The 26,657-nt window shown below is 38.8% G+C and overlaps 1 protein-coding gene and 2 long non-coding RNA genes across 3 annotated transcripts; all 3 read right to left on the bottom strand.

Annotated features, from left to right (window-relative positions):
- Window positions 1-1,251: 1,251 nt before the first annotated feature.
- Window positions 1,252-10,423, bottom strand: LOC128199644 (uncharacterized). The gene is made up of 7 exons (XR_008252194.1): window positions 9,742-10,423; window positions 4,117-4,284; window positions 3,519-3,603; window positions 3,078-3,162; window positions 2,598-2,686; window positions 2,127-2,215; window positions 1,252-1,744 (listed from the first exon to the last, which is right to left on the bottom strand). It is a non-coding gene; the product is annotated as an uncharacterized LOC128199644 (long non-coding RNA).
- Window positions 10,424-17,730: 7,307 nt separating this feature from the next.
- LOC128199639 (sperm mitochondrial-associated cysteine-rich protein-like) lies at window positions 17,731-19,492 on the bottom strand. The gene is made up of 2 exons (XM_052889884.1): window positions 19,372-19,492; window positions 17,731-18,416 (listed from the first exon to the last, which is right to left on the bottom strand). The coding sequence occupies exons 1-2, from the start codon at window positions 19,481-19,483 to the stop codon at window positions 17,731-17,733; spliced, it is 798 nt and encodes a 265-aa protein (XP_052745844.1). The 5' UTR covers window positions 19,484-19,492.
- Window positions 19,493-21,055: 1,563 nt separating this feature from the next.
- On the bottom strand, window positions 21,056-23,681 carry LOC112056144 (uncharacterized). The gene is made up of 3 exons (XR_008252193.1): window positions 23,036-23,681; window positions 22,398-22,486; window positions 21,056-21,807 (listed from the first exon to the last, which is right to left on the bottom strand). It is a non-coding gene; the product is annotated as an uncharacterized LOC112056144 (long non-coding RNA).
- Window positions 23,682-26,657: the final 2,976 nt, after the last annotated feature.

Here is a 26,657-nt window from a genome sequence, read left to right as displayed (position 1 = left end):
CATTTTACAGCAGCTGCAAAAATAAATCAGAAGTTATACATTTTACATCATTATTATTGCATGCACTGCACCTGCAAAAATAAATAAGAAGTATACATTTATGGGGTGTAAGAGGGAGGCTAGTACCAGTCAGCCTCTCCAACTGCCAACATCACCTGCACGTGGTGCACCCTGCAGATTGACCGACGAGGCTCTGGCGACCGACCAATGGCGGTTTAACCATTCTGATTAAGCTAGACTTCACAAGTACCACAGACCGGTGTCAGGCAGAAGCGATACCGGTGCGAGAAGTCTAGGCCTGCGAATGACCAACCCGCATGCCCAGCGTGGTCATTTATGGGCATTACCTTGCAATGTATAGTACAACACAACAAGATCCATGCAAGAGGCCTATGTCCAGCAGTGGACGTCTATCGGCTGATAAGGTATACATTTTACATAATTATTATTGTTACCAGTTAAGAGGATAATCCCAGAGGATGTTGCTATTTCGTGATCTAAACCAGACATTTTCTTTTAGCATAGTACTTGTAGAGCTTACTGTCCCGTGGGAGACTAACATTCCAAAGGACCACAGTATAAAACTGAATAAATATTATGACCAACAAATGAACTAACTAAAATGGCTATATGGTTAGTCTGTACGCCGTAGAGAGGTGCGAGAGGATTACCAGCAAAATCTCTCTATAATTTGCTTAGAGACCTTGGTCTCTCTAGAAGTGCAGATTTGGGTTACCAAATTTGGCAGACCTTACTACGCAGGGAGAACAACACGAGCAGAGAAGGGGAGTGTTAATCAATTGTCAAGAAATTCTTTAACCTTACCATTTGATCACAAGTCCAAGCTCTGCTCAGCGTTTTTCTCTCTGCCACGTGATGGACACCCACATGGTGAATCCATGAATTGGTAAGATATTCGTCTCAAAAAAAATCATGTTGTACACTAAAATAATTTAGTTCGAGTAGGGTGAGGCAAGCAACAATGACCGCGTGAAATACAGTTTTTCACAAATCTCCCTTGATTTTTTCAGGAATAAAAGTTAATTTTAGTGAAATTTATCAATAGTTTTTTCAAGTGATTATAGTTATATACACAATACTAAAATGCAAGCAAGGTCTTTTAAATTTTTCGTCTGTCTGTGTTTCTGTTTCTCTGGGATAATCTTTGGAACGGCTGAACCGATTTTAATTGGACTTTCATTGGAAGATAGAGGAAGTTATTGAGCTATATTTAGGCTACTTTTATCCCAGAAACATGGTTCCCGCTGGATGTTCAAAAACTGAACATCACACGGTTGAAATCGCGGGCGTCCGCTAGTATTATAATATTGGTTAGCCAATGTGGTTTTGGATAACGAGGTCGTGGCTTCGAATCCTGGGTCAGGCTATCAGATACTGAGTTTTTCTTTCTTCCAAGAAATTTACAGTTCTCAGCCTGGAGTTGGTAAGTTGTTTGTATTACACTCCCGTGCCTCGTCCAGGTCATTATCATTAACATCTGATAGTGATCCACAATGAATTTCACTTTATCACCCTTAGCTCACCAACCTTTATTGTAGCAGTGTGGTGGGTCTAAGCTCCATAACCCCTTTTCTATAAGGTCTGGCTCTGTAGTGTCGTTAAAATAGGCTGATAATGATGATGAAGCAGGTTACCTTGTGCTATTTTGCAAACATGCCAGCAGCAACTGTGTGGCTCAGCACTGACTGGCACAGCTAGACCTTCATCTTCTATTTTGCTACACCTGAAAAATTAAACATAAAGAATAAATTTTATGTATTTTCACCAGTTAAAAACAAATAAAAACTAAAAGAATTTTATCAAGTGAAAAATGTGAATAGATTATGAAAAAAAATATATAGAATTGAATTAAGAGCCTCCTCCTTTTTTTGAAGTCGGTTAAAAATAATTCAGTTAAATTCTCATCTTGGAGTTGGGAAGCCTTCAATTCCGATTATTATCATTAGTATCAGATAGTGGTTATTAAGTAATTGAACATTTTCACCCTAATCCCACCAACAGCATTGGAACAGTGTGGTGGGTCTCAGCTCCATAATCACTTTTCTATAAGGCCTGGCCCTGTAATGCCGTTAAAATAGGTTGATAATAACGATGAAGCAGGTTACCTTGTGCTATTTTGCAAGCATGCCAGCAGCAACTGTGTGGCTCAGCACTGACTGGCACAGCTAGACCTTCATCTTCTATTTTGCTACACCTGAAAAATTAAACATAAAGAATAAATTTTATGTATTTTCACCAGTTAAAAACAAATGAAAACTAAAGTAATTTTATTAAGTGAAAAATGTGAATAGATTATGAAAAAAAATATATAGAATTGAATTAAGAGCCTCCTCCTTTTTTTGAAGTCGGTTAAAAATAATTCAGTTAAATTCTCATCTTGGAGTTGGGAAGCCTTCAATTCCGATTATTATCATTAGTATCAGATAGTGGTTATTAAGTAATTGAACATTTTCACCCTAATCCCACCAACAGCATTGGAACAGTGTGGTGGGTCTCAGCTCCATAATCACTTTTCTATAAGGCCTGGCCCTGTAATGCCGTTAAAATAGGTTGATAATAACGATGAAGCAGGTTACCTTGTGCTATTTTGCAAGCATGCCAGCAGCAACTGTGTGGCTCAGCACTGACTGGCACAGCTAGACCTTCATCTTCTATTTTGCTACACCTGAAAAATTAAACATAAAGAATAAATTTTATGTATTTTCACCAGTTAAAAACAAATGAAAACTAAAGTAATTTTATTAAGTGAAAAATGTGAAGAATAGATTATGAAAAAAAACATAGACTCGAATTGAGAACCTCCTTCTTTTTTTGAAGTAGGTTAAAAATGTGAAAAAAATTCAGTTAAATTCTCATCTTGGAGTTGGGAAGCCTTTAATCCCGATTATTATCATTAGCATCAGATAGTGGTTGTTAATTAATTGAACATTATCACCCTAAGCCCTCCAACAGCATTGGAGCAGTGTGGTGGGTCTCAGCTCCATAATCACTTTTCTATAAGGCCTGGCCCTGTAATGCCGTTAAAATAGGCTGATAATGATGATGAAGCAGGTTACCTTCTGCTATTTTGCAAACATGCCAGTAGCAACTGTGTGGCTCAGCACTGGCACAGCTAGACCTTCATCTTCTATTTTGCTACACCTGAAAAATTAAACATAAAGAATAAATTTTATATATTTTCACCAGTTAAAAAACAAATAAAAACTAAAAAAAAATTATTAAGTGGAAAAAGTGAAGAATAGATTATGAAAATAAAAACATGGAAGTTGGTTAAAAATAATTCAGGTTAATTCTCATCTTGGAGTTTGGAAGCCTTCAATCCCGATTATTATCATTAGCATCAGATAGTGGTTGTTAATTAATTGAACATTATCACCCTAAGCCCACCAACAGCATTGGAGCAGTGTGGTGGGTCTCAGCTCCATAATCACTTTTCTATAAGGCCTGGCCCTGTAATGCCGTTAAAATAGGCTGATAATGATGATGAAGCAGGTTACCTTGTGCTATTTTGCAAACATGCCAGTAGCAACTGTGTGGCTCAGCACTGGCACAGCTAGACCTTCATCTTCTATTTTGTTACACCTGAAAATTTAAACATAAAGAATAAATTTTATATATTTTCACCAGTTAAAAAAACAAATAAAAACTAAAAGAATTTTATTAAGTGGAAAAAGTGAAGAATAGATTATGAAAATAAAAACATAGAAGTCGGTTAAAAATAATTCAGTCAAATTCTCATCTTGGAGTTGGGAAGCCGATAGCAAAATTTCACATATTTTCACCAGGTTAAAAACAAACAAAAACTAAAAGAATTTTATTAAGTGAAAAATGTGAAGAATAGATTATGAAAAATGTAAAAAAAATTCAGTTAAATTCTCATCCTGAAGGTGGGAAACCTTTAATCCCGATTATTAACATTAGTATCAGATAGTGGTAATTAATTAATTGAACATTATCACCCTAAGCCCACCAACAGCATTGGAGCAGTGTGGTGGGTCTCAGCTCCATACCTCCTCTACTATATGGAGACAATGATGAATGATGGATGTGTAGGATTAAAATAGCTTCTATGAAACATAACCTATTTTAACATACCTATTGCCTGGTTTCCATCTGTTAATGCTATATTTGCTAAGCATTGTGTGTTAATATTATTTTATTCTATTGTCTTCTTTTAAATTATCTTCTTGAAATTTCTTAGTCTGGCTTGCAAGTAATGCTAAATTTGGGCTCATTTTTTGTGAGTTTGTTGGTACTGAACTTCTGCGATCATTGTTTATTTTTAAAAGCTTTGATTGCTTTTTGAGACATTGTGTAAATATTTTATATATTAAAAACCGTCGTCATGCGGGTAAAATTCATGTGAAGAAGCAGGATTGCTGAAAGCATTAGGTATATATTTTAATTTTAATACATAATAAACTCTTATTTATCTCTCTCTCTCTCTCTCTCTCTCTCTCTCTCTCTCTCTCTCTCTAACTGCTTTATTGGTTCAGTGTAACTATCAGGAAATTCTGAGTTTGAGTCCTGGGTTGGTCTATGAAATATTGAGCATTTCCTTCTTTCAAGAAACAATAAAAATCTGTATCCAACCCATTTTAAAATTAAATGTCTTAAATGGTGAAGCATAACATTGTGAAGAAACCTGCATAACTGAGAATTTTCTTAATTGTCTAGGTGTGTGAAGTCTGCCAATCCGCATTGGGCCAGCATGGAGGACTAAGGCCTAACCCCTCTCGTCCTGAGAAGTGACTCGTGCTCAACAATGAGCCGAAAATGGGTTGTTAAACTATATCTATACTAATATTATAAAGAGGTAAAGTTTGTAAGTTTTTCACATTTTTTAAATGGGGTAATCTTCGGAACTACTGGTCCGATTTCAAAAATTCTTTCACCAGTAGAATGCTACATTATCGGGGAGTGCTATAGGCTATATTTTATATTAGCATGATATATATTCGCCGAGTTAACACAGTTTTTGTCATACAGGTCAGACCGAAAATCCTCTTAAGCAGACTTATTCGCATGCGCTGCGTTAACCATTGTGTATAATTGAAATTAATGTATGGAGGCTTTATGTATCTTTAAAAGTTCTACAAAAAAGTCCGCGACATCATATATCTATCTTCTATATATTAGCAGATATAGTACCTTTTGTGTTTTAAAAATTATAAATTTTATATACTTAGGTTTGCGTCATTATTTATGCTACTTAACTTAAATCCTTATCAAAATAAATTATTTAATAATCACAAGGATATTATGGAGATAAGATTTGCCCTTTATAGTATGTTAATTAGTTAAATAGTTTCGGAGATAATACAAAATTTCTCAAAGACGCAGAAATTCCGCTACATGACGCCCCACGCTTTCAATTACGTGGTTCCCGTTCCTGTGTGAATATGGGAATCAAACATAGCCTATGACACTAGCAAATAACGTAGCTTTCTATTGGTAAAACAATCTTTCAAATCGGTCCAGTAGATCCAAAGATTATAATTTTAGCATAGAAGTCTTTATTTTCCTTTGTCATCGCACCACGCTCATAGGGCTGGACCGATTTTGCTAAGGGTAGGGGTAAGGTAGGGAAGGTATAGGGTAGGGAAGGTATAGGGTAGGGTAGGGTAGGGTACAGGTAGGGTAGGGGTTGTGTAAGGGTAGGGTAAGGGTAAAGGTAGGGTAGGGGTAGGGTGGGGTAGGGGAGTGTATGCCTAGGTTAGGGGTAGGAAAAGGGAAGATTACGGGTAGGGTAGGGTACGGGTAGGGTAGGGGAAGGATACAGTTAGGGTACGGGTAGGGTAGGAGTAGGGTAGAGGTAGGAGATCGATACTGAAGCCTATTTTCTATTTTTTGTCTCTCTGTTTGCCTTTTTTTTGACCGGGCATCACGCTGAAACTACAGAATGAATTCAAATGATACTTAAGACGATTTGAGACCATAATACGTAGAAGGATAATATGATACTTTTTGTCGTGAAAACAAAATCAGAATTGGGTGAAGTAGGGGTAGAAAGTTTGTACGGAAAGTCCTTAATTTTTTTAGGTACAAGGTATAAGGTTCTATTTTGCAAGTTATAAAACTTGCAAAATAGAATGTGAAATAGGGGTTGAAAGTTGACATCGATTTTTACGCGGACGAAGTCGCGGGCGTCCGCTAGTATGTATTATAAAGAGGTAAAAATAATGGTGTTCTAGCAGGTAAACTCTGGATCTACTGAACCAATTTTGAAAATTCTTTTACCACAAGAAAGCCACGTTATTTCTGAGTATCATAGGCTATATTTTATCCGCGTATTCTCAAACTGCAGAAAGTTGGTTAATATTTATATAACACATTACACACATCACTAACTAGTCTCAAAGTAAGCTTAGCTTGTGTTATGGGTAGTAAAAGCTCAACTGAATGAGGAATGTTCATAAATAAATTATATATACTTTATAAACTCCAAGCCCACCAACCGATACTGATGAATGAAGGATTAGTAGGATTAAGTAGCATCTACAGGGTGCTCGGGAGTATTTCCCATAACTCTAGGGTAGCTCCAAGTTCTATAAGGAAAATTAATTTAAAATGTCTAAGGAACATGTGTATTAAAAAACTTTAATAAAAACAAGTCAACCGACTTCAAAAACATACTTACTAAACTAAAAAACGAAAAATAACATTATACTAAGTTCTATATATCATATTATGTTTTAACTGATGATCAGTTTGAAGGTGGTGCTAGCCCAATGATGTATTAATTCAAGCCATGTAAGAATATCATAAATATTTAGGTTTTTAAGACAGTGTTCTTTCATGTAGTTCTTTCAGTAACAGCTTAAATTAAAACAACACCGGTTTAGCACAGCCTTCAAACTGATCATCAGTTAGAACATAATATGATATGAACTTAGTATAATATTATTTTTCGCTTTTTAGTTTAGCCAGTATGTTTTATGTTTTTGAAGTTGGTTGAATTTCTTTTATTAAAATTTTTTATTTTTCCATTTTTAGTGAAATCATCCTAGATATTGATCTAGCGCCAAAGGTATGTTGCTATGAGTCGTGATAAAACATTGTATTTGATTGCATCTGACTTAGAATCAAACTAATTACTACTGTGAACCATCGAGGAGTTCCCTTAACTGTCTTCATTACCAGACCCCTAATACAGTCACAACCCATCTAGGTGGAAAGTTCTCATCAATACAAATTTATCAACACATGGTAGCTACTGTGAACCGTTGAGGAGTTCTCTTAACTGTCCTTTGTCTTCATCACCAGGCCCCTAATACAGTCACAACCCATCTAGGTGGAAAGTTCTCCTCAATATAAACTAGTAGCTAAGGTAGCTATAAGTGGACTTGTCAACACCTTGAATTTATGAGAAATAGTCCCGAGTACCTTGTATAAAATGTAACTTAACTATGCCTAGTTTGTTTCAGCTGATGCTATATTTATGAACAGCACCAATACATATAAATAAAATTTAAGTGTATGTCTGTGATTTCAAAATAACTGTGTTTTCTCAAGTGCCTATATACAATACTGACATACAGCCATACTTCTTTAAAATGTTCATCTGTCTGTTTGTTTGAGCTAATCTCTGGAACAGCAGGGTCATTTTAATGGGACTTTTACTGGAAGATAGAGAAGATTATTGAGCAACATATAGGCTACTTATTATTTGGGCCATTACTTGTTATTTAACATGGGCATACACTAACAACCACATAGACACTGAAATACATCCATGCTCATCACACTAATATGATGAGTTTGATTGCCACAACTGGCAATGGCGTGTAGATGCAAAGAGCAATGATGCTATCTACTGCATCACTGGAGAGCTGTTGCTGGTGTTATATCCCTATATCTCAGAGAGTATGATATGCTATATATCCCAGTCATCATTAACACCTGATAGTGATCCTTTTATAATTTAACTTTATTACCCCAAGCCTACCAACCCACATTGGAGCAGTGTGCATTTTACAGTAGGTGTTTAACTTAACTTCTTATTCTCTCTCTCTCTTCTTCTTACAGGCAAAACATCTCGTCTTTTTTAAAAATGTATATGACAAACCATTCATAGTTCAATGTAAAATTTATTTTAAAAGTCCAATAGTCTAATCATTGATTATCTGGACATTACTGAAATAAAGAGAGTGAGTAAATTTAATTAAAAATACATAAACATACTACGCATGAAGTGACAGATGAATATCTTAGCATTCCGTGCAGGTGCCAGGTCCATCGCCTGGTAGAGAGAAATACTCCGAGCAGAGTCCTGGAGTTGTGACTACAGGATGTAGGGTTAAGGAATTCCTTGACAATTGATTAAACTCCCCTACTTGTGTTGTTCTCCCTGCTTAGCCAAATTTGGTAAGATCCTACTAAGAGCAGCTTTGGATACTTATTCTTCTTTCTCTCTTTCCTCTACATAGAAGTTGCTGCCGTCCTAAAGATGCCAAGGTCTTTAAACAAGTTATAGAAAGATTTTGTTGGTAATCCTCTTGCACCTACTTCTACGGCAGACAGACTAACCACATAGCCATTTTTACTTAGTTCATTTGTTATTATTATTTATTACAAAACCTTGACAAGAACCAGGTGAGAAATATAACTAAAATGTCCGGAGGCAATCTGATGATAGAACAGAAACACAGATGAGGGAATTCCTCAACTGTTCACAGAAGCTACATTGTCAAAAAGAAAAAAAAAGTAAAATGTGCAAAGCTTAGGTCTTATAGCTAAAAGCTATTTCTTTCAAACAACCTTCAATGAAAAATGTAGCTTATTATTGGCAAAAGCTTTTATAAATCAAGGCAAGAAAAATATTTCCGAAATGGCCTCCGTAGCACAGTGGATTAACTACGCAGAAGTCCTGGGTTCTATCCCCGGCTGGGCCGATTGAAGTTTTCTTTCTGGTCTATGTCTGGCTGGCTAGTTAATACCCTACTGGCAAGTGATTTAGTGTTCCGGTGAGATATTATGTAGAAACAGAAATGTGTGTGGATTTTCATCCTTTGCCTAACTAGTTATCTCGCTTCCATCTTAGATTGCATCATCACTTATCATCTTATTCTATAATTATGTCAAAGAACAGATTTTCGTACAAAGTAAACTAACATACTCTTCATTAGTCTGCCTAGTGCCTAACATAATTATAAAAACTTGTAATTGTAGTTTCAAATTAACAAATTGTTCTGGTTCATCATTACATAATTATAAACTACTTATTATAGATTCAAAAATAAAACTCAAATTTTACTTTACCTGCCTTTAGTACATATACCTGTGGTTGAATATTGAACAGTGGTATAGTAAAAAATTTACTTCTGGTAACAGATACTTTCAAATTAGTTCGTGGAATTTGCTTTTCTCAGATGTTTATTTTCATTACCATTTCATAAATAACCTTATGTTGCTCCAGATTAAGCTAACTGTGATAACCAAATGAAAATCTGTTTAGTAGATCCAGAGAAGTAAACATTCAGACAGCTGCAGGTCAGACAGTTATTTGGGGTGCATTGCATCTACAAACCATAATGTGTAAACCCAGCATAATTGTATAATTGAGCACGAGTTTCATAAGAATTAGTAGGATTTTAATAATTCCCATATCTTGAGAAGACTACTAAGAAACCTAATTAACTAACTAATGTAATCATTATCTGATCAATAGCTATTATTAAAGTATTTCATTATTAGCTAAAACTTAAAGTAGGTACATACCGGAGACTAAATTTGTAGAATCAAGTTTCGGTAATCTCTGTAGGGTCTTCTCTGGATCATCGGCAGGCGAAGAACCACACTCCAAGCATTTTCTTTTGTTCTTCTTCATAGTTATAGAGACACTTGAACTAACAAAGTCTTATTTTTAACATAATGAAAAACCACAACACTTAGATGAAACGTAAAAGACTTATAGATCTTCTCAACATCAAGAATGGCGAGGATATTACACAGCAGGTTGCTTAAATCCAATCCATGAAGAGGTCTTCATAAATATTAACAGGCCGTGGCAAACATTTATTTTATTATTCGTGAATTTGTGTTTTAAGATATTTGGTGAAATGACGCCATTTTCATTTTATAACATTTTTATTTTTTATTAAGTGTTTGGGGTTGCCACACTTCGTTTAGAAAATCTTACCCATGCGTTACTAAAACAATATTCAACGAGAGTGTCTCTCTATATTTTTGTAGAAGAAAAGTATTTATTCAGTTATTAAAGTCATATTTAAATCTAAAAATGTATTAGATTTATCAAAATATTATGTCAGGCGTGAGCTACTAATGATAATAATATTGCTACAACTACCAGACGGTAGAACCGTATGGATGATGACACCACAGGTCTAGCCCCCGTAGGTATAACCAAACTTTGTTCGAGAGTTGACCCGGCCTGATCAACATTGTCCATCTTTTCCCAAAATGGCGGTCGCTGGCTTTGTCATAGATTAAAAACAATTTTTTATTTTTTTTAAAATTAGTTTTACGGCTTTGGATACAATTCCTTATAGGACCTGAAAAACAAAAATATTCTTTCTTAGTCACAGAGCATAGGGCAGTCTGAGTTAGGCGGGCATGCAATAGGTAATGTTCTCTCACATTCACGTGCGAATAAAGCGCAATGCAATGAAATCCATTATGCCCATAGAATTATAATGTACTTCTACCTACTTGTACCGAATCGTAAATCTATTATGCCTATAGATAATTAAATCGCGAATCATGATCATGATCTATGAATTTAAAAAATAAAAAAACAAGTGTAATCCGCGACTTCGTCCGCGTAAAATTCTATGACAAATCTCGCGAGAATCCGTAATATATTTTCCGCAATAAAAGCGAAACTCAAGAGCTGAATCGATTTTAATAAAATTTTCAGGTTTAGGTAATATTGTAATATGTATAGTATAGGCTTAGGTAATCTCACCAAAGAAACAAAATATTGCAAAGTCTTATTGTCCTTTAATAAATTTATTAAAGATAGAATATTAGTAGTCCGATCAGTTTAAACAAATTAAAAATAAAGCTTTTTTGGTAAAACCAAAATTAAATTATCAGTCCTCATCGTTTTGTTTTCAACGATTTTGCCATTTTTCAGGATTATGGGAATTTATGTAACCGTATATTATCTACTCCTATTTTAAGTTCTAAATTGACCGGACTACAAATTAAATTATACAAAAAAAAAATCAGATGGATAGAGCCTACCACAAGCTTAGACCATTAATAACCATAAATAAGTTATTAATGGTCTAAGACCACAAGGCTTCAGATTTCTTATGACGATTTTCGTCAACAGTCCGGTTCTGACGGCTGGAACTCTTCGGCGTGATATCAATCTTTGGAAGCCAACCAGGACTGGATCTTGGTTTATCAGAATGGCAAGGACATGAATTCTTTTCACTGAGAAGGCACCAGCGGCAAACTATGTCCTTGACATTTTTTGCTTCGTGCTCGATACAACTGACATTGTCTACATGATGTTTCTTAGCATGTTTTTCTCGGATTACGAGATCCCTCGTCAGATTTGCGTATTTCTTCATGCTCTTTGTTGTATAGTGACACAATTGGACGGTGTTCCGCGGCGTGCGACTGTTGATCCTGGGTTTTATAAACGGACTGTTCCTCGACAAAGCACAAATGGCGTCGTAGCGTGAGGGTGGACTCTGGCGCAAAGGTTTCGGCGTGAGATTCGAGGAGCAAGGGTGATTCGCCGTGGAGATTGGTCGCGCGTTAGTGTAAGCTTTGTTCAAATACACGGAGCTTTTGGGGACCGTTCTAGTCGGTATGGGCGGTTTGCACATATTGGGCGAGTTGACCCGAGGTGCTTTTATGTAGTTAGGGTTCACAGTGATGGATGACTTCGGTTTAGGATACACAGGACTGGCTGGCGGAGGTGTTGAGGGACAGTATGGTTCAGTGTTGCACGGTATGGGCGAAATGGGGACGTTGACTCCGGGCCCGAAGAATGGAGTGGGCATGCTTGTATCAGGCATGGTGGGGAAGCTCGGTGAAAACGTCGGTTGAGGGTCATAAGAGTACTGGACGTTATTCGCCGCGTAAGGGTCGTACATCTGCATACCAAAGGGTACAAACTGGGCTCTCGGCGAGTGACTCACACTGGGGTGCTTCGTTCCACACACACCGCAGCAGCCGAGGGGAGAGCATCCGCAACACGGGGAAAGTCCCTGACCACAGGGCCCACCGGGGCAAGGGCCGCAAGCCCCGCAAGCCCCACTGGCGACCACAGGACCCGCGCACGGCCCACAGGGCCCTGTGGCTACGTGGTACGGCCCACAGAACCAGGTGCCGTAAGGGTAATAGTAATACCCGGTCATGTTTTGTAAACATTTGGGAGGCGTGTTGCAGGGCGGCGGCAGCGAGCAGCTCCCCGGGCAGGGACAGGGACAGGCACAAACGGCTTCCAAACCTCTCAAGACATCAACGCACTCCGGAGACAGCGAATTGCCTTGCTCCGTCGAAAACGTACGTCGAAACAACATAGCAGAGTTTGTGAGTTTGTGTTCAGTGTGGTAGACAGCTGAATGCGATCTTCGTAAGCACTTGGCGCAACTTCTGTGACGGCTCGAATGCGACACCACGCAAGGACAGGACATGACCCTACGAGGTTCGACGTCGCTGGCCAAACCATCTTGCCTCTTGATATACTTCATATTTGCAAACGTTGTTAAGTTCAGCCGCTGTATTCTCCTGGTCAAACTCCTCTTCATTTGATTGCGCACTGAAAGGACGACGGCAACTTTAATAACATCCTCACACCTATAGCTTGGCAAATTCGTTCGTAACACCACGCGGGCATGTAGCTTTCTTTTCTAATTGCGTAAGTGGCGTAGGCTCCTTAAGTGGGGTTTGGGCGAGCGCAGAAGCATCGCCTGATAGGGCCCGAAGGCAGAGTAGATTGGGCGGAACGACTCTCTAAGGGCGTCTTCTCTGATGTAGCGATGAATTAAAAACCCAAGACTGATGCACCTCATTTCCCCGCACGATTTCACACGCGCACAGTCTTCCCCTCGTCGCCCGCATATTATGGAAGTGTCATCAACGAACTTGCCAAGCTATATAGTCTAAGGGCCCGTGAACCCCAGACCTTCGTCATTTTAGAAAAGCTGTTAGTTTGCCAGATGCTCTTATCATAGGTAAGTACAGTAGTCAATTATGGTGTTTTAGCCGCGGTTACTTTGAGAGGTAGCAGGTTCCAAGGATCCAGACCCTCAACCGTTTAAGAAATAAAGTGTAATCACACCAATATTATAAAGGGTTTGGGTGTAACTTTGTATGTTTGTTCTTTCTTTACGCTGCCGCTGAAGCGATTTGGCTGTGGAATGGAAATAGATTTTTTTTTTGGATTTTTTGAGATGGCCTTTTCATCCCGGAAATATCCACGGTGCTCGCGGATTTGTGAATAACTTAAATTCACGAGGACGAAGTCGCGGGCGTGCGCTGGTTTGTTTATGTTTTCCTCGCCAAAATATGAAAAATCATATCCCCAGTTGCCAGTCGCTTCGTGGCAACCCTTCGAAAAACTATTCAAGAAAAAAGATAACTTGTTAGAAGTCTCGATTTCATCCTACTCCTAACAAGTTAGCCCGCTTCCATCTTAGATTGCATCATCGCTTACCGTCAGATGAGATAGTAGTCAAGTGCTGACTTGTAAAAAAAACAAAAAAAACTCCATATTTGCGATATTAGCATCAACTGACAAACTTTCAGCTTTTACAAAATGACAAAGGTCTAACTGTCGCTTTCTCTCCATCTAATAGAAAAGACGTACCTCCTGATTACGGACGGCTAGTCTTGGATTAGCCTATGAGCTATTCAAGCAATTGCATAAGCCATACCGTCTAGGGGAGATCCCAGAGACAATCATCCCAGGTCATCAACAGCCGATGTATATTCACTGCTGGACATTAAGCGGCTCCCTGCAACCCGCTTGAAGTCATCAGTCTACCTTGGGGGGTTGCGCGCCCTGCCCATTGCCACTTCAGCTTTGCAACTCCTCAAATTATGTCAGTTAGCTTTGGTTCTTCTGCTGATCTCATTTCGGATTCGATCACACAGATAAACTCCAAAGAAAAACGAAAAAAAATGTGCAAGCAGTTTCTAATTCAGAGAGTTTTAAATTGACGCTGATCTATACTAATATTATAAAGAGGTAAAGTTTGTAAGTTTGTCACATTTTTTAAATGGGGTAATCTTCGGAACTACTGGTCCGATTTTAAAAATTCTTTCACCAGTAGAATGCTACATTATCGGGGAGTGCTATAAGCTATATTTTATATTGGTATCATATATATTAGCCGAGTTATCACAGTTTTTGTCATGCAGGTCGGACTGAAAATCCTCTTAAACAGACTTATTCGCATGCGCTGCCTTAACTATTGTGTATAATTGAAATTAATGTATGGAGACTTTATGTATCTTTAAAAGTTCTACAAAAAAGTCCGCGACACCATATATCTATCTTCTATATATTAGCAGATATAGTACCTTTTGTATTTTAAAAAATATTAATTTTATATACTTAGGTTTACGTCATTATTTATACAACTAAACTAATCCTTATTAAAATAAATTATTTAATAATCACAAGGATATTATGGAGATAAGATTTGCCCTTTACAGTATGTTAATTACTTAAATAGTTTCGGAGATAATACAAAATTTCTAAAAGACGCAGAAATTCCGCTATATGACGCCCGGCGCTTTCATTTACGTAGTTCCCGTTCCCGTGTGAATATGGGGATCAAACATAGCCTATGACACTCGCAAATAACGTAGCTTTCTATTGGTAAAACAATTTTCCAAATCGGTCCAGTAGATCCAGAGATTACCTCCTACAACCACACGAACTTTACCTCTTTATATTATTAGCATAGAAATCTCTATTTCTCTTGGTCATACCACCACTCTCGAAGGACTGGACCGATTTTGCTAAGGGTAAGATAGAGAAGTTACAGGGTAGGGTAGGGTACGGGTAGGGAAGCGTATTGGTAGGGTAGGTTTAGGGCCGGGTTTAGGGTAGTGGTAGGGTAGGGGTAGAGGTAGGGTAGTGTTAGGGTAGAGGTACGGGTAGGATAGGGAAGTGGTAGGGTAGGGGTAGGATAGGCGTGAGATAGGGGTACGGGTGGGATAGGGGTAGGAAAGGGATAGGGTACGGAGAGGGTAGGGGTAGGATGGGGGTAGTGAGTAGGTAAGGTACGGGTAGGGTAGGGGTAGGTTTGGGGTAGGTTAGGGGTAGGGTGGGGGTAGGGGTAGGGTAGATGTAGGGGTTGGTTAGGGTAGGGTTGGGGTAGGGGTAGGGTAGGGGTAGGGTAGGGTAGGGGTAGTATTAAAGTTGACATCGAAATTTACGCGGACGAAGTCGCGGGCGCCCGCTAGTTGATATATATTTTACATAAGTTACCTATGTATTAACATTATATAACATTTTTTATATATATTGATTCTTTGTAGTAATGAGGGAAAGATTGCTCTGGACATTAAGTCACCATAATCCGGCACCTACTGCTAAATAAATGAAACTATCGTATTCGGCAAGTGTTTATTTGTGTAAAATGTCAAAGTACAACTTATTAGCCGTAGTTTTTTCCATGGTTGTTATTTATTTCTTCGTAAGGTTTAATCTCGATGTCCATGTCTGGTCTAGCGTCGCGCCTCTTTTTGCCAGAAGTAGAATCAAGTTTAGTTCGGGGACTGTTTCTACGTATATTCTCTTTAAAAAATGTTCTAGCCTTTGCCGTCGGAGAGGATGCTTCGTGACGCCTCTGATAGTAAGTGTATTTCAAATTCTTCTGCGTGTAAAAAGGAGAAGCTTTGTCTGCTGTAATCGAATTTTTCGTGTGATAAGACCTAGATTTCTGGCTGTTATTTGAATGATTGTGGATTGGATATGAGCTGTTAATTCTGGGTTCCTTGTCCACCAACGTAATGTTCGATCTTGCGATTGGATTAGGAGTCACCATTGTGGTCATACAGGGGGGCATGCTCGTCGGTTTCGGCTTGCTTGGATGATTTTTATCCGCCGGGCTGTTACTGAACATCTTTGAAAAACCTGTCCGCGACTCTTGGGGCATTTTGGGAGCAGTGTGACAGGGCACTTCCATTGGGAACGAGCTGGTGTCAGAGACATTCTTGCCCGGACTCATGTTCTGGCCTTGGCACACGCACGCCGGGCACAACTTCGGCGGGCACGGGCAGGGGCACGGGCAGTTAGCGCCCACTGGCGTGCAAGTGCCCGACACGTGGTAGGGCCCACAGAACCAGGTGCCGTACGGATAGTAGTAGTATCCAGTCATGTATTGCAGGCATTTGGGCGGCGTGTTGCACGGGGGCGGGAGGCAGCCACAGCCGCCCTTGCAGCCGCAGGGCCCGCACGGAAATGGGCACGGGCACCCGACGTTGCAGCTCGAGTAGCCTCGCCTCAAGACTTCACCGTGTGGAACTATACTGGTTCGATGTAGTGCTGATAAGGAACTGTATTGCCTAGCAGACTGTCTTTTGAGCGATTCGACAGTGCCCACTCGAGGGCACGACGCGCTAATTTGGAGACGTGGGCCCGCGCTGTGCCCAGCCCTGGGCCGGCGTTGTCCCGCTGGCTGCCCGGCTCTGGACCCAGCGGTGGAGTGCGATAGCTTCACCCGTTTCGTTCTTGACACCGTGGACTGTGCCTTGATATTGCAAATTCTTCGGGCTGACGGCATAACTGCAAACGGTATTTCATGCTATATGCTTTATTAAATGGTGAAACTAAACGAGCTACAGTTTGAAATAAACTGAAAAACACAGAATGCCATATCGTAACTGTTAAACTGCACCGATCTAGGGGTTAGGTCGGGATCGGCAAACGATCGACAAGATAATAATTAAAAAAATATACGCGCCAAATTTATTTAATAAGATAGATTTCAATCAAATTAAATCTAAAATTTTCTGTCATCGCTTTACCCGGCCCTGACACCCGCGAACTGCGTTGCCAGACGTTCCGATTTTGGCGGGACCACGGGACGTCCCACCCGTGATAATAAATCACATTTAAGTCCCGCGCGGTACAGGCTCAGCCCCGCTTTTCGGGAATAACTATAATAATTCGGGATCGAGCGAGCAGCGTATTGAAAAAGCGCGGTAAGATAAAAATTCAAAAACTTGAAATGTCCCGCTTTCGACGAAAGAATTCCGGTTTTTTTCACTCAAATAGTTCCTAAAACCCGACTTGGCAGAAAAAAAATTTCATTATCAACCCATATTCGGCTTACTGCTGAGCACGATTCTCTTCCCAGAATGACAGTAAAGCCAATAGTCCACCACGCTGGCCCAATGCGGATTGGCAGACTTCAAACACGCTGAGAATTAAGAAAATTCTTCTTCACCGTTTGAGACACGTGATATTACGTTAATTTCTTATAATGCACATTAACTGAAAAGTAAGGTGCAAGCTCTGGACCAAATTTGAACCAACGCCCTCTGAATCTAAGGCAGAGGTCATATCCACTCTATTACAACTTGTAATATTTATTTATATTTTAAACCCTTAGACTACTTTTTAATGGTCTAAGTTTATACCGGAAAAAATCCATTTCAAATTAAAAATACCAAAACTATGTTAAAACATTTATTAAAATCAAAAAATATATATTTCAAAAAACACTAAGAAATCTAAAAATAATAATTGATTTTTATTTAATTTTAAATTTAAGGTGTAATTTTGATCGAACTAGACGGATGTCGTCCCTTTTTCTCGTGAGACTTCGGGTCCATTTTCGATTGAGGCATAGGTCCCATTTGGGGCGATTGTGGCATTTGCAGCATCGGTCCCATCTGATCCATCTGCGGCATCCGATTCATCTGCATTTGAGCGTGCTGTTGAGCCTGCGACGCCATCGCTGTGGCCGCCACAGCCTCAGCCATCTGAGCAGAGGCACAACTGTGGCATGGGCAAGCTTCGCACTTCTTCGTCGGGCATTTGGGTGGGCACGGGTACGGACACGGGCACGGGCAGCGGCAGGGCCCACAGGGCCCACTTGGCCCGCAGGGCCCACACGGACCGCAGGGCCCACACGGACCGTAAGGTCCACATGGGCATGGGCAAGGGCAGCGACAGGGCCCACACGGTCCGCAGGGCCCACAAGGTCCACAGGGCCCACAAGGTCCACAGGGCCCACACGGTCCACAAGGGCCGCAGGGTCCACACGGGCAAGGGCAGCGACAGGGTCCACAGGGCCCACAGGGTCCGCAAGGCCCACAAGGCCCGCAAGGTCCGCAAGGGCAGGCACCGGTGGGTGCTTCAGACTCCTTTTTCTCAGCGTATCCTCGCACCACAGTGAAGTCACCGCCGCTCAGCATCGGCCACGCATCGCGGGAGCCAAGCGCCGGATACACTGCAAAGGACATCCATACTTATAATACTCGCCGTTACTCTACTGGTGGTCAGTGCTATTCGGTGAACATCACTAGTCGAGTATTATAGATGGACGTCCCAAGCAGTGCCACCGTTCTCCGAAATAACACGGAACACCAGCGACTAATTATCATCAAAATACCTACATGTCACATTTTACATGTTACAAGGTAACTTTCGAGTCCGAGTTTCCGATTATTCGATTTTCCGATTCGTACCGATAAATGCACAGCACTAAACATGCTACTGTCAAAAGTGACGTTTAGGATTTGATTTAATTGTCGATGTATAAATCAGAAGACAAAGCTCTAACTTAAAAGCATAGACTCCTAATCCTTTTGGGTGCTAACTTATAAAGCTTGAAATCTTTTTGACAGCGTAGCATAAACCATACGTTGAAACAAAAAGTTAGTAAAACCGATATGCTTTCATTCGCAACGACCGTAAAAAATCAAATACAAAATAAACTATAAGGGCTACAACTAAAGTCATTACGAAATGTGTCAACTGTCAAAAATGACGTTACATTTTTCATTTTTCAACGATCGTCAATTTAAATTTACAAATGAAAATCAATTGACATTTGACTAAAACGAGAAAATAGATGCTAAAATATTATTTATGAACTAGAGGGAGGGATGTAGGAACTCTTAACTCGAATACTCTACTGATTTTACGATTTACAATTACCTACGAGTAACATCACTATTTAAATGAAATACTTTTTTTTTTTTTTTAATCTATAAGTTTTAAGAATGAAATACTTGATTATGCCACAGGTGCAAGGCGCACAAGACATATTCTTAGCACGTCTTGTGAAGTAATGGATATTTTTCAACTTATATCCGGCAACTATTGCTAAACAGTGAAATACAAACTAAAATTTTAGTACATAGTACATACTACATAATATTTACAAATGCGAATCGACTTACATAGAGGTGCGGTTGACTTTTTATTGGACGCCGTGGCCAAGGGGCGTCCTTTCATACATTTTAGTATCGTCGCGTTTTTGGGCAAAAAAGCTTTTCTCAGCACTAGAGCCATTTTCGGTGAGTTTGGTTACGATTTTACCGGTTTTTATGTACTTGAAAATTTGGAAAAAAGACTATTTTTGGTTTTTTCTTGTATTACTTAAAAGTTGCCATGGTAGGTGAACGTGGTTGTCCTGACGGGACAAAAGATGTTGTGAAGATTCAAAATTTGAATTTCGCGTTCTTCTAGTTTTTGTTCTTTTTGATTTGCTAGCACTTAGCTGGTGTTGAAGAAAAAGTTTTCACTGATAGAATTACTTTTTGGTGAAATAAAGCTACTCGCACATGTAGATATTGGAACTGAGGTTTTTACCTCAGGCAAGGCAGGCCTTAATGTGAACGAATGTTTATGTAATGTTATTTATATTGCCAAATATTGCTATGAAATTGTGTTTTATTTACCCTAATATTAAAAAGAGGAGACGTATTTGTATTTTTGTATGTTACGAATAAACTCATTTAATCATCATTTACTACAGCCCCCCTTTGCACGTCGATTCTCTTTCTACGATCGCTAACGCTTCAAAAACTAGAAAGATTATAAGGGAATGACATTTGCTATCGATAGGTAACGTGATCAAGATCTGTCATTCGCATACATTTTTCTAGTTTTCGAAGCGTTTGCGATCGTAGAAAGAGAATCGACGTGCCACTTGGATAGTAAATGATGTAGTAAATGATGAGTAAATGAGTTTATTTATGAGTGTATATAAATGTGGGACCGATAAGAAAAATTCTTTCATCAATAGAAAGCTAGATAACCATAGATTAAATAGAGCACAGAGTACCTAATAGAGTACCTAACGAATACGGAAAACGATAATTTGCGGCGTAAGATGCGGCCGGTCAAATAGAAACTTTTTCACTATAAATTTTTTCTAATAAATATTTTCCAGAAGATTGCATTTAGCCTTAGACAGAGAAAAGCTTTCTATCATAGATACCATAGATAAAATATATAAATGCTGTAAAATCTATTCCTCTTTTTTAGGACCTTAAAATGCATACAAATTTTACATACTTACATGTAAGATATTTAGCAATTTGGTGAATTTCACATTTAATTCACAGAATAATATTATATCTATGGACAGATATATCTGATTGTATTGCATCTGGTGAGCTATAATAGCCCAGTGGATATGACGTCTGACTTCAATTCGAAGGGCGTAGGTTCGAATCCCCCAACTTTTCAAAATGTGCATTTTAAAAACAATATTTATTCATGTTTGTTACCATATAACTTCGTCATTTATTAACATATATTGAATAATATCTTTTGTTTAAAAGAGTAGTTCCAGATAGGCTCCATTCGATTTTAACCAAAATTCGTTTAGTAATTTAGTGTTAAAATTAAAATTATAACGAAATTGCCCATACACATCGTAATGAAAGAATATGAAATGAAACGACGACCTCCGTGGCGAAGTAGTATCCGCAGTGGATTTACAAAACGGAGGTCCTGGGTTCGAGCCCCGTCTGGGCTTTAATTTTTTTAGCAGGTCGAATAGATAGATACAAAACCTCGCTTTCAACAATGAAGAGAAATTAACAAAGTTCAAAGAGAAAAATAAATTAAAAACTATTAAAAATAAACATTTATTACTAAAATAAACGCCAGCTTACTGAAAAGTTCTCTTTTTCTATATACAAACCCATATTTAACCTATCTACGAGTAAAATATAAAAGGTACAGGAAGCATCACGAAATATCGAAAACCGCTTGACATAAACGATATTTTCTACTGTTAGATATGTTACGTGCCTACAAAATCACTGCAAAAAGTACCGTTTTTTTTTGTATTCCTTACAAGTTAGCCCTTGACTACAACTCACCTGATTGTAAATGATGATGTAATCTAAGATGGAAGCGGGCTAACTTGTTAGGAGGAGGATGAAAATCCACACTCCTTTCGGTTTCTACACGGCAAAGTACCGGAACGCTAAATCGCTTGGCGGTACGTCTTTTGCCGGTAGTGGATGTTTGTTACTTTTTAACGCCGCTACTACTGAAGCGATTTAGCTGATTTTTTTGGAATTCGTACAAGTTTAAAGAAAATTAGGTAGAAAAAATGCAGGTGGCTCAGTATCGTGATGTTTGGAAGTCCCTACAAAAGGTCTATGTCCTGCAGTGGACGTCCATCGGCTGATATGATGATGATGATGATGAGTGCCCACCCTAGTTAAACAGCTTGTGCACGCAACTGAAAAAGAAGTCTAATTATCTTCTCAGTGCGGCAAGGTGGGGGGCGCGACGTTGGCGGGGGGCCCCACGTCGTCGTCCGTCGGCGGCCCCCCGTCTTCACTTTCACCACCGCCGGCGCCTGCCATTAGAGCCTGGAAAGGATATCCAAGTTATATTTCAAGCCTCAATCATAGACGTAACTAGTAGACGCCGCGCGGTTTCACCCGCGTGGTTCCCGTTCCCGTATTAATACGGGGATAAAGTATAGCCTATAGCCTTCCTCGATAAATGGGCTATCTAACACTGAAAGAATCTTTCAAATCAGACCAGTAGTTCGTAAGATTGAAACAAACAAACTAAACGCGTAAGTTTGTATGGATGTTTAAATGTATGTTTGGATGTTTGTTACTCTTTAATGCCGCTACTACTGAAGCGATTTGGAATGGAAATAGATTTTACTCTGCATTAACACATAGACTTTTTACCCCGAAAAAATCCATGGTTACCCGAGATTTTGATGATATGAATGTTTGTTACGCTTTCACGCCTCAACTACTGAACCGAGTTAGCTTGAGCTAGAGGTATTGAGAGGTATTGAGATATATTATAGCCTGAATTAACACACAGGCTACTTTTTATCCCGGAAAAATCCGTGGTACCCGAGGGATTTGTGAAAAACTAAATTACACGCGGACTAAGTCGCGGTAGTATTAGTATAGATTATAATCATCGTTTGTCGCACCTGGCAGCAGGAACACAGCACGCAGGTGAGGCACGCGTAGCACGTCGCGCAGCACGCCGCGTCGGCGGCACGCTGAGACAGCGACGATGCTGGAATGGGACACAAGCTTCGTCACCAGCATCATTAATATACCATAAATGGCGCATTGGGGAGCACACCTCTGAGGTTGAGAGGGGTAAGGGCTTATATTCTAAGGGCCCGCGAACCCCAGACCTTCGTCATTTTATAAAAGTTTGTCGGCTTATGCTCCTACCATAAGAAGTATATAAATAAATAAAATAAAAAGGCTTTTATTTCTTGCTTATAGGAGATGGTCCATTTCTGAGGTCCACTCTTGTACCCCATATCATTAAAATTTTAAAAATACAAGTGCATAAATCTAACAAAATAAAATAAAAACCCAAGTTTGCGCCCGTAGCAACTTTGACATAATTTATACTTTTTTTTGGATAGGAAGTATGTAGCAAAATGCTGAGTTAGGGCCTTTTTCTAGGTTATGCCACATATTGCTGGGCATTCTTCTTTGTTTGCTCTAGCTATAAGCTATATATTTAGACTCAGAATACAGAAAACCACCAGAAGGAGTGATAGCGCAAAGAAGTGAAGCCATTTAAACTACACATTTTACGATTACTCACTCTGTGTTTGTCGTGTTGTTTGACGTGCTATACAGGTGACAAATTTAATTAAATTAAGCCGTCTTGTGCTATTCCTTCGTGTAAAAATGCCGTTGGTAGAAAAAAGAAACTGAATAGGATCACATTTCACGTGTAAGTAGCACAAATAAATATTCTTATGTTAAAATAATGAATAATTTTTACGTGAATTTAGTTGTCATAGAAACCGATGACTTCATTTTGTAAGTGTTGCCAATGTAATTGTTTTGATTTTCCCTACTTTTAATTTCAATTCAAGGATTTATTATTTATGTATAATATTAATCAACTAAATAGGTAGGCATAGGTTCCGGCAATTAAGTTGAAATAAAATTGTGGTAATCAGCGCAGATAAAGAAAGTGTAAAATAATCTTAAAGCTTTAAAATTTTACAAATAACAATGGCGTGCTATATTATAATAAGTTCGTTCGTTCTTGTCTGTTTGTGTGTTTGTTTGCACATTTGTTTGTTTTCGTGTGCTTGTTTGGTCTTTTGTTTGTTTGTGTACCTACTTGTTTGCTTGTTTGTTTGAGCCAGAGGATTAAATAAAATATTTTTATCTTCAAAACACATTCTTAAAAGATATTAAACCAATTCAATGGCCTTACTTGAATTTTAAGAGACATAAAAATTAGAGAAATAAGACGAGATAATAATAACTGTGCACACGATTGAAATACATATTTATAATAATAATATAATTTAATTATATGGAATATATAAAATTATTATTGTAAATATGTATTTGTTTAGTTCGTTAGTTGATAAGTTTTATAATAACCGTCTTATTATATCTATTATTTATTTGTCCTTGTCTTAAATTTTTTAGAGTTCATTTTCTTGCTGACTCTTAGCAATCACTAGAAAACCGGTCCCACTGTTTTTATTATTTACCATACAAGTTAACATTTAATGTGATGAACTGTACACTTATTGTTTTCCTTTTAACATTATAAATTTTTACCACAAAATAGGGAAAAATTTAACAGCCTCATGTACTAGCAACATTACGCGGGTGAGAATTGCGACGAGTGCAGGCTGTTGTGTACAATTTTTGGACACACTGCGCACTATAGAATGACATCTAAACGTGGCTTCTGGTGGTTTTCTGTGTTCTGAGTATTTAGAATTTATAATTGTAATGTGTGGCACTGCTTAAAAATAAAGATATTTCTTTCTTTCTGACATGACAATTGACAGCAAACGTCAAATCGATTACTGCATTGAAAACGTCATCTATCCGCCATTATTACCCATAATGCATTTCTTGGGAGTTATTGAATATTATTTCGAAAGAATTAAAGTAAATTCGTAGATTTGTATAATCAAAAACAGTTAAAAAAAATATCTTCTTTTATCGCCAGGATACAATGACTGATCCTGAACTCCATACCCTTTAGAACCATTTCCTTTACAGAATTATGTTAATATTCTAAGTTAATTTGGTTAGTAAAACTTAAATAAATGTTAGTACAGTAGTTCTTTTATATTACGCAAGAACCCCAGAATAGGTGAAGGCCTCCTCCAAAGATGTCCAATTGTCTCTGCCCTGTGCTATTTGGTACCAATATGGACCAGCTGCTTTTTTAATTTCGTCAGTAGGTATAAGTTATCACTTCTGTCGAGCGTCCCGCGACACACACGATCTTTTTATATAAGTACTCATTAAAGTATTCAGGTTAATATAATTTAGGTCACCCGGAAGAGATCTGGGTTTGTGGTAAGAGTACTGGGTGATGGGTAAAGGTAATAAAGGTTTCATGTGTTCATTAAAGATATTCAAATAAATAAATAAATTTTAAAAGACAAATCACCTGGATAACCATGTCCAGGGTATCCTGGCGGTGGATAATTCTGTGGAGGGTATCCTTGTGGTGAATAATTATGAGATGGGTATCCCTGTTGACCCATGGCAGGGTAGCCCTGGGAAGTTTCTTGCTGTAAAGATGTTATTCCTTAGAATTTCAATATACCTTCTCCAACTTCACAAATCCTCTTTAAAATATCAATCAAAGTCAAGGTCATTTTTTGTTTTTTAGCCGGCACGATGTCAATGTTGATTTTCAAATCTTCATTACAACACCGTAGCAGCAATTTCTTAAAAATTCAGCTCACTAGGAATTTTTCCGCAGATAGGGGAATAAAATACCAAAAACTAGTGGACTAAAACGTTAAATATTAAAAAAACTTTACAAAGCTTACCGCTTTATAACTTTAGTAGAAACACTAACTTGACTATACGGTGGTGGGGAGACATTGGCCGTTGTCATTTGACTTGAGGGTGGGTTTGGACCTCCAATAGGGCTGCCTTGCCCTCCAAAAGGGCCACCCTGACCAGGGCTTCCTTGCCCTCCAATAGGGCCTCCTTGTCCGTAAGGGCTTCCTTGTCCTCCAAAAGGGCCACCCTGTCCAGGGCTTCCTTGCCTTCCAAAAGGGCCTCCTTGTCCATAAGGGCTTCCTTGCCCTCCAAAAGGGCCACCCTGTCCAGGGCTTCCTTGCCCTCCAAAAGGGCCTCCCTGTCCAGGGCTTCCTTGCCCTCCAAAAGGGCCACCCTGTCCGAAAGGGTTTCCTTGTCCCCCAAAAGGTCCACCCTGTCTGAAAGGGTTTCCTTGTCCCCCAAAAGGTCCACCCTGTCCAAATGGATTTCCTTGCCCTCCAAAAGGGTTTCCAAGCCCTCCAATAGGATTTGTATGCCTTCCCGGCTGAAAAAGTTACGCAGTCTTTTTACGATCCTACTAATGTTATAAACGCGATAGTTTGTATGGATGTTTGGATGTTTGTTACTCTTTAACGCCGCTACTACCAGTGGCGTGTAAAGGGGTTATCGACCTGGGTATGCACTAGTAAGAAAAATAACCTGACGGGGAAAATCTGCATTGAATAAGCATTAAGAAAAACATCTCTTAGGGTGTGCAGTGCTTTTATGCATGTATTAAGTGCAAGCCACTGGCTACTACTGAAGCGATTTAGCTGAAATTTGAAATGGAAGTAGATTTTACTCTGGATTAACACAGGCTACTTTTTATCCCGAAAAAATCCATGGTTTCCCGAGATTGGCAAAAACTGATGATTTTGATTATATGAATGTTTGTTACTCTTTCACGCCTCGACTACTGAACCGAATTAGCTGAAATTTGTGATTGAGATATATTATAGCCTGGATTAACACATATGCTACTTTTTATCCCGGAAAAATCCATGGTTTTCAAGAGATTTGTGAAAAACTAAATACCACGCGGACGAAGTCGTTTTTTAATAACATGACTCATATCAAATTTAATATAAAAAGCTAATTTCATCAACATTTACATAAACCTATATTAAGATTTGGAGATTTAATTAATAATCTAGGTACTAAATCTTAAATTATGACTAAAGTAATGTCAAAGTAATTTGACCTTTATTACATGGTTATAATGAAGCTACTTCCGATGTGTGTTTGCTTCATCATTATCAACACATATTCGGCTCACTGCTGAGCTGGAGTCTCCTCTCAGAATGAGAGGGGTTAGGCCAATAGTCCAAAGCTGGCCCAATGCGGATTGGCAGATTTCACACGCAGAGAATGAAGATAATTCTCAGTTATGCAAGTTTCCTCACGAT

The sequence above is a fragment of the Bicyclus anynana genome, chromosome 26 (genome assembly GCF_947172395.1).
Source record: "Bicyclus anynana chromosome 26, ilBicAnyn1.1, whole genome shotgun sequence".
In the NCBI taxonomy this organism is placed as follows: domain Eukaryota; kingdom Metazoa; phylum Arthropoda; class Insecta; order Lepidoptera; family Nymphalidae; genus Bicyclus; species Bicyclus anynana.
Note: the sequence above shows the minus strand (reverse complement) of the source record. Positions and strands in the feature narration are given on the sequence as shown.

Bases quoted from the DNA above. Each gene is read 5' to 3' on its own strand.
- LOC128199639 (XM_052889884.1), bottom strand. From the start codon at position 19,483: ATGGCTCTAGTGCTGAGAAAAGCTTTTTTGCCCAAAAACGCGACGATA. The intron at 18,417-19,371 runs GTAAGTCGATTC...TGTCCTTTGCAG, and splicing joins AAAGTCAACCGCACCTCTAT to TGTATCCGGCGCTTGGCTCC.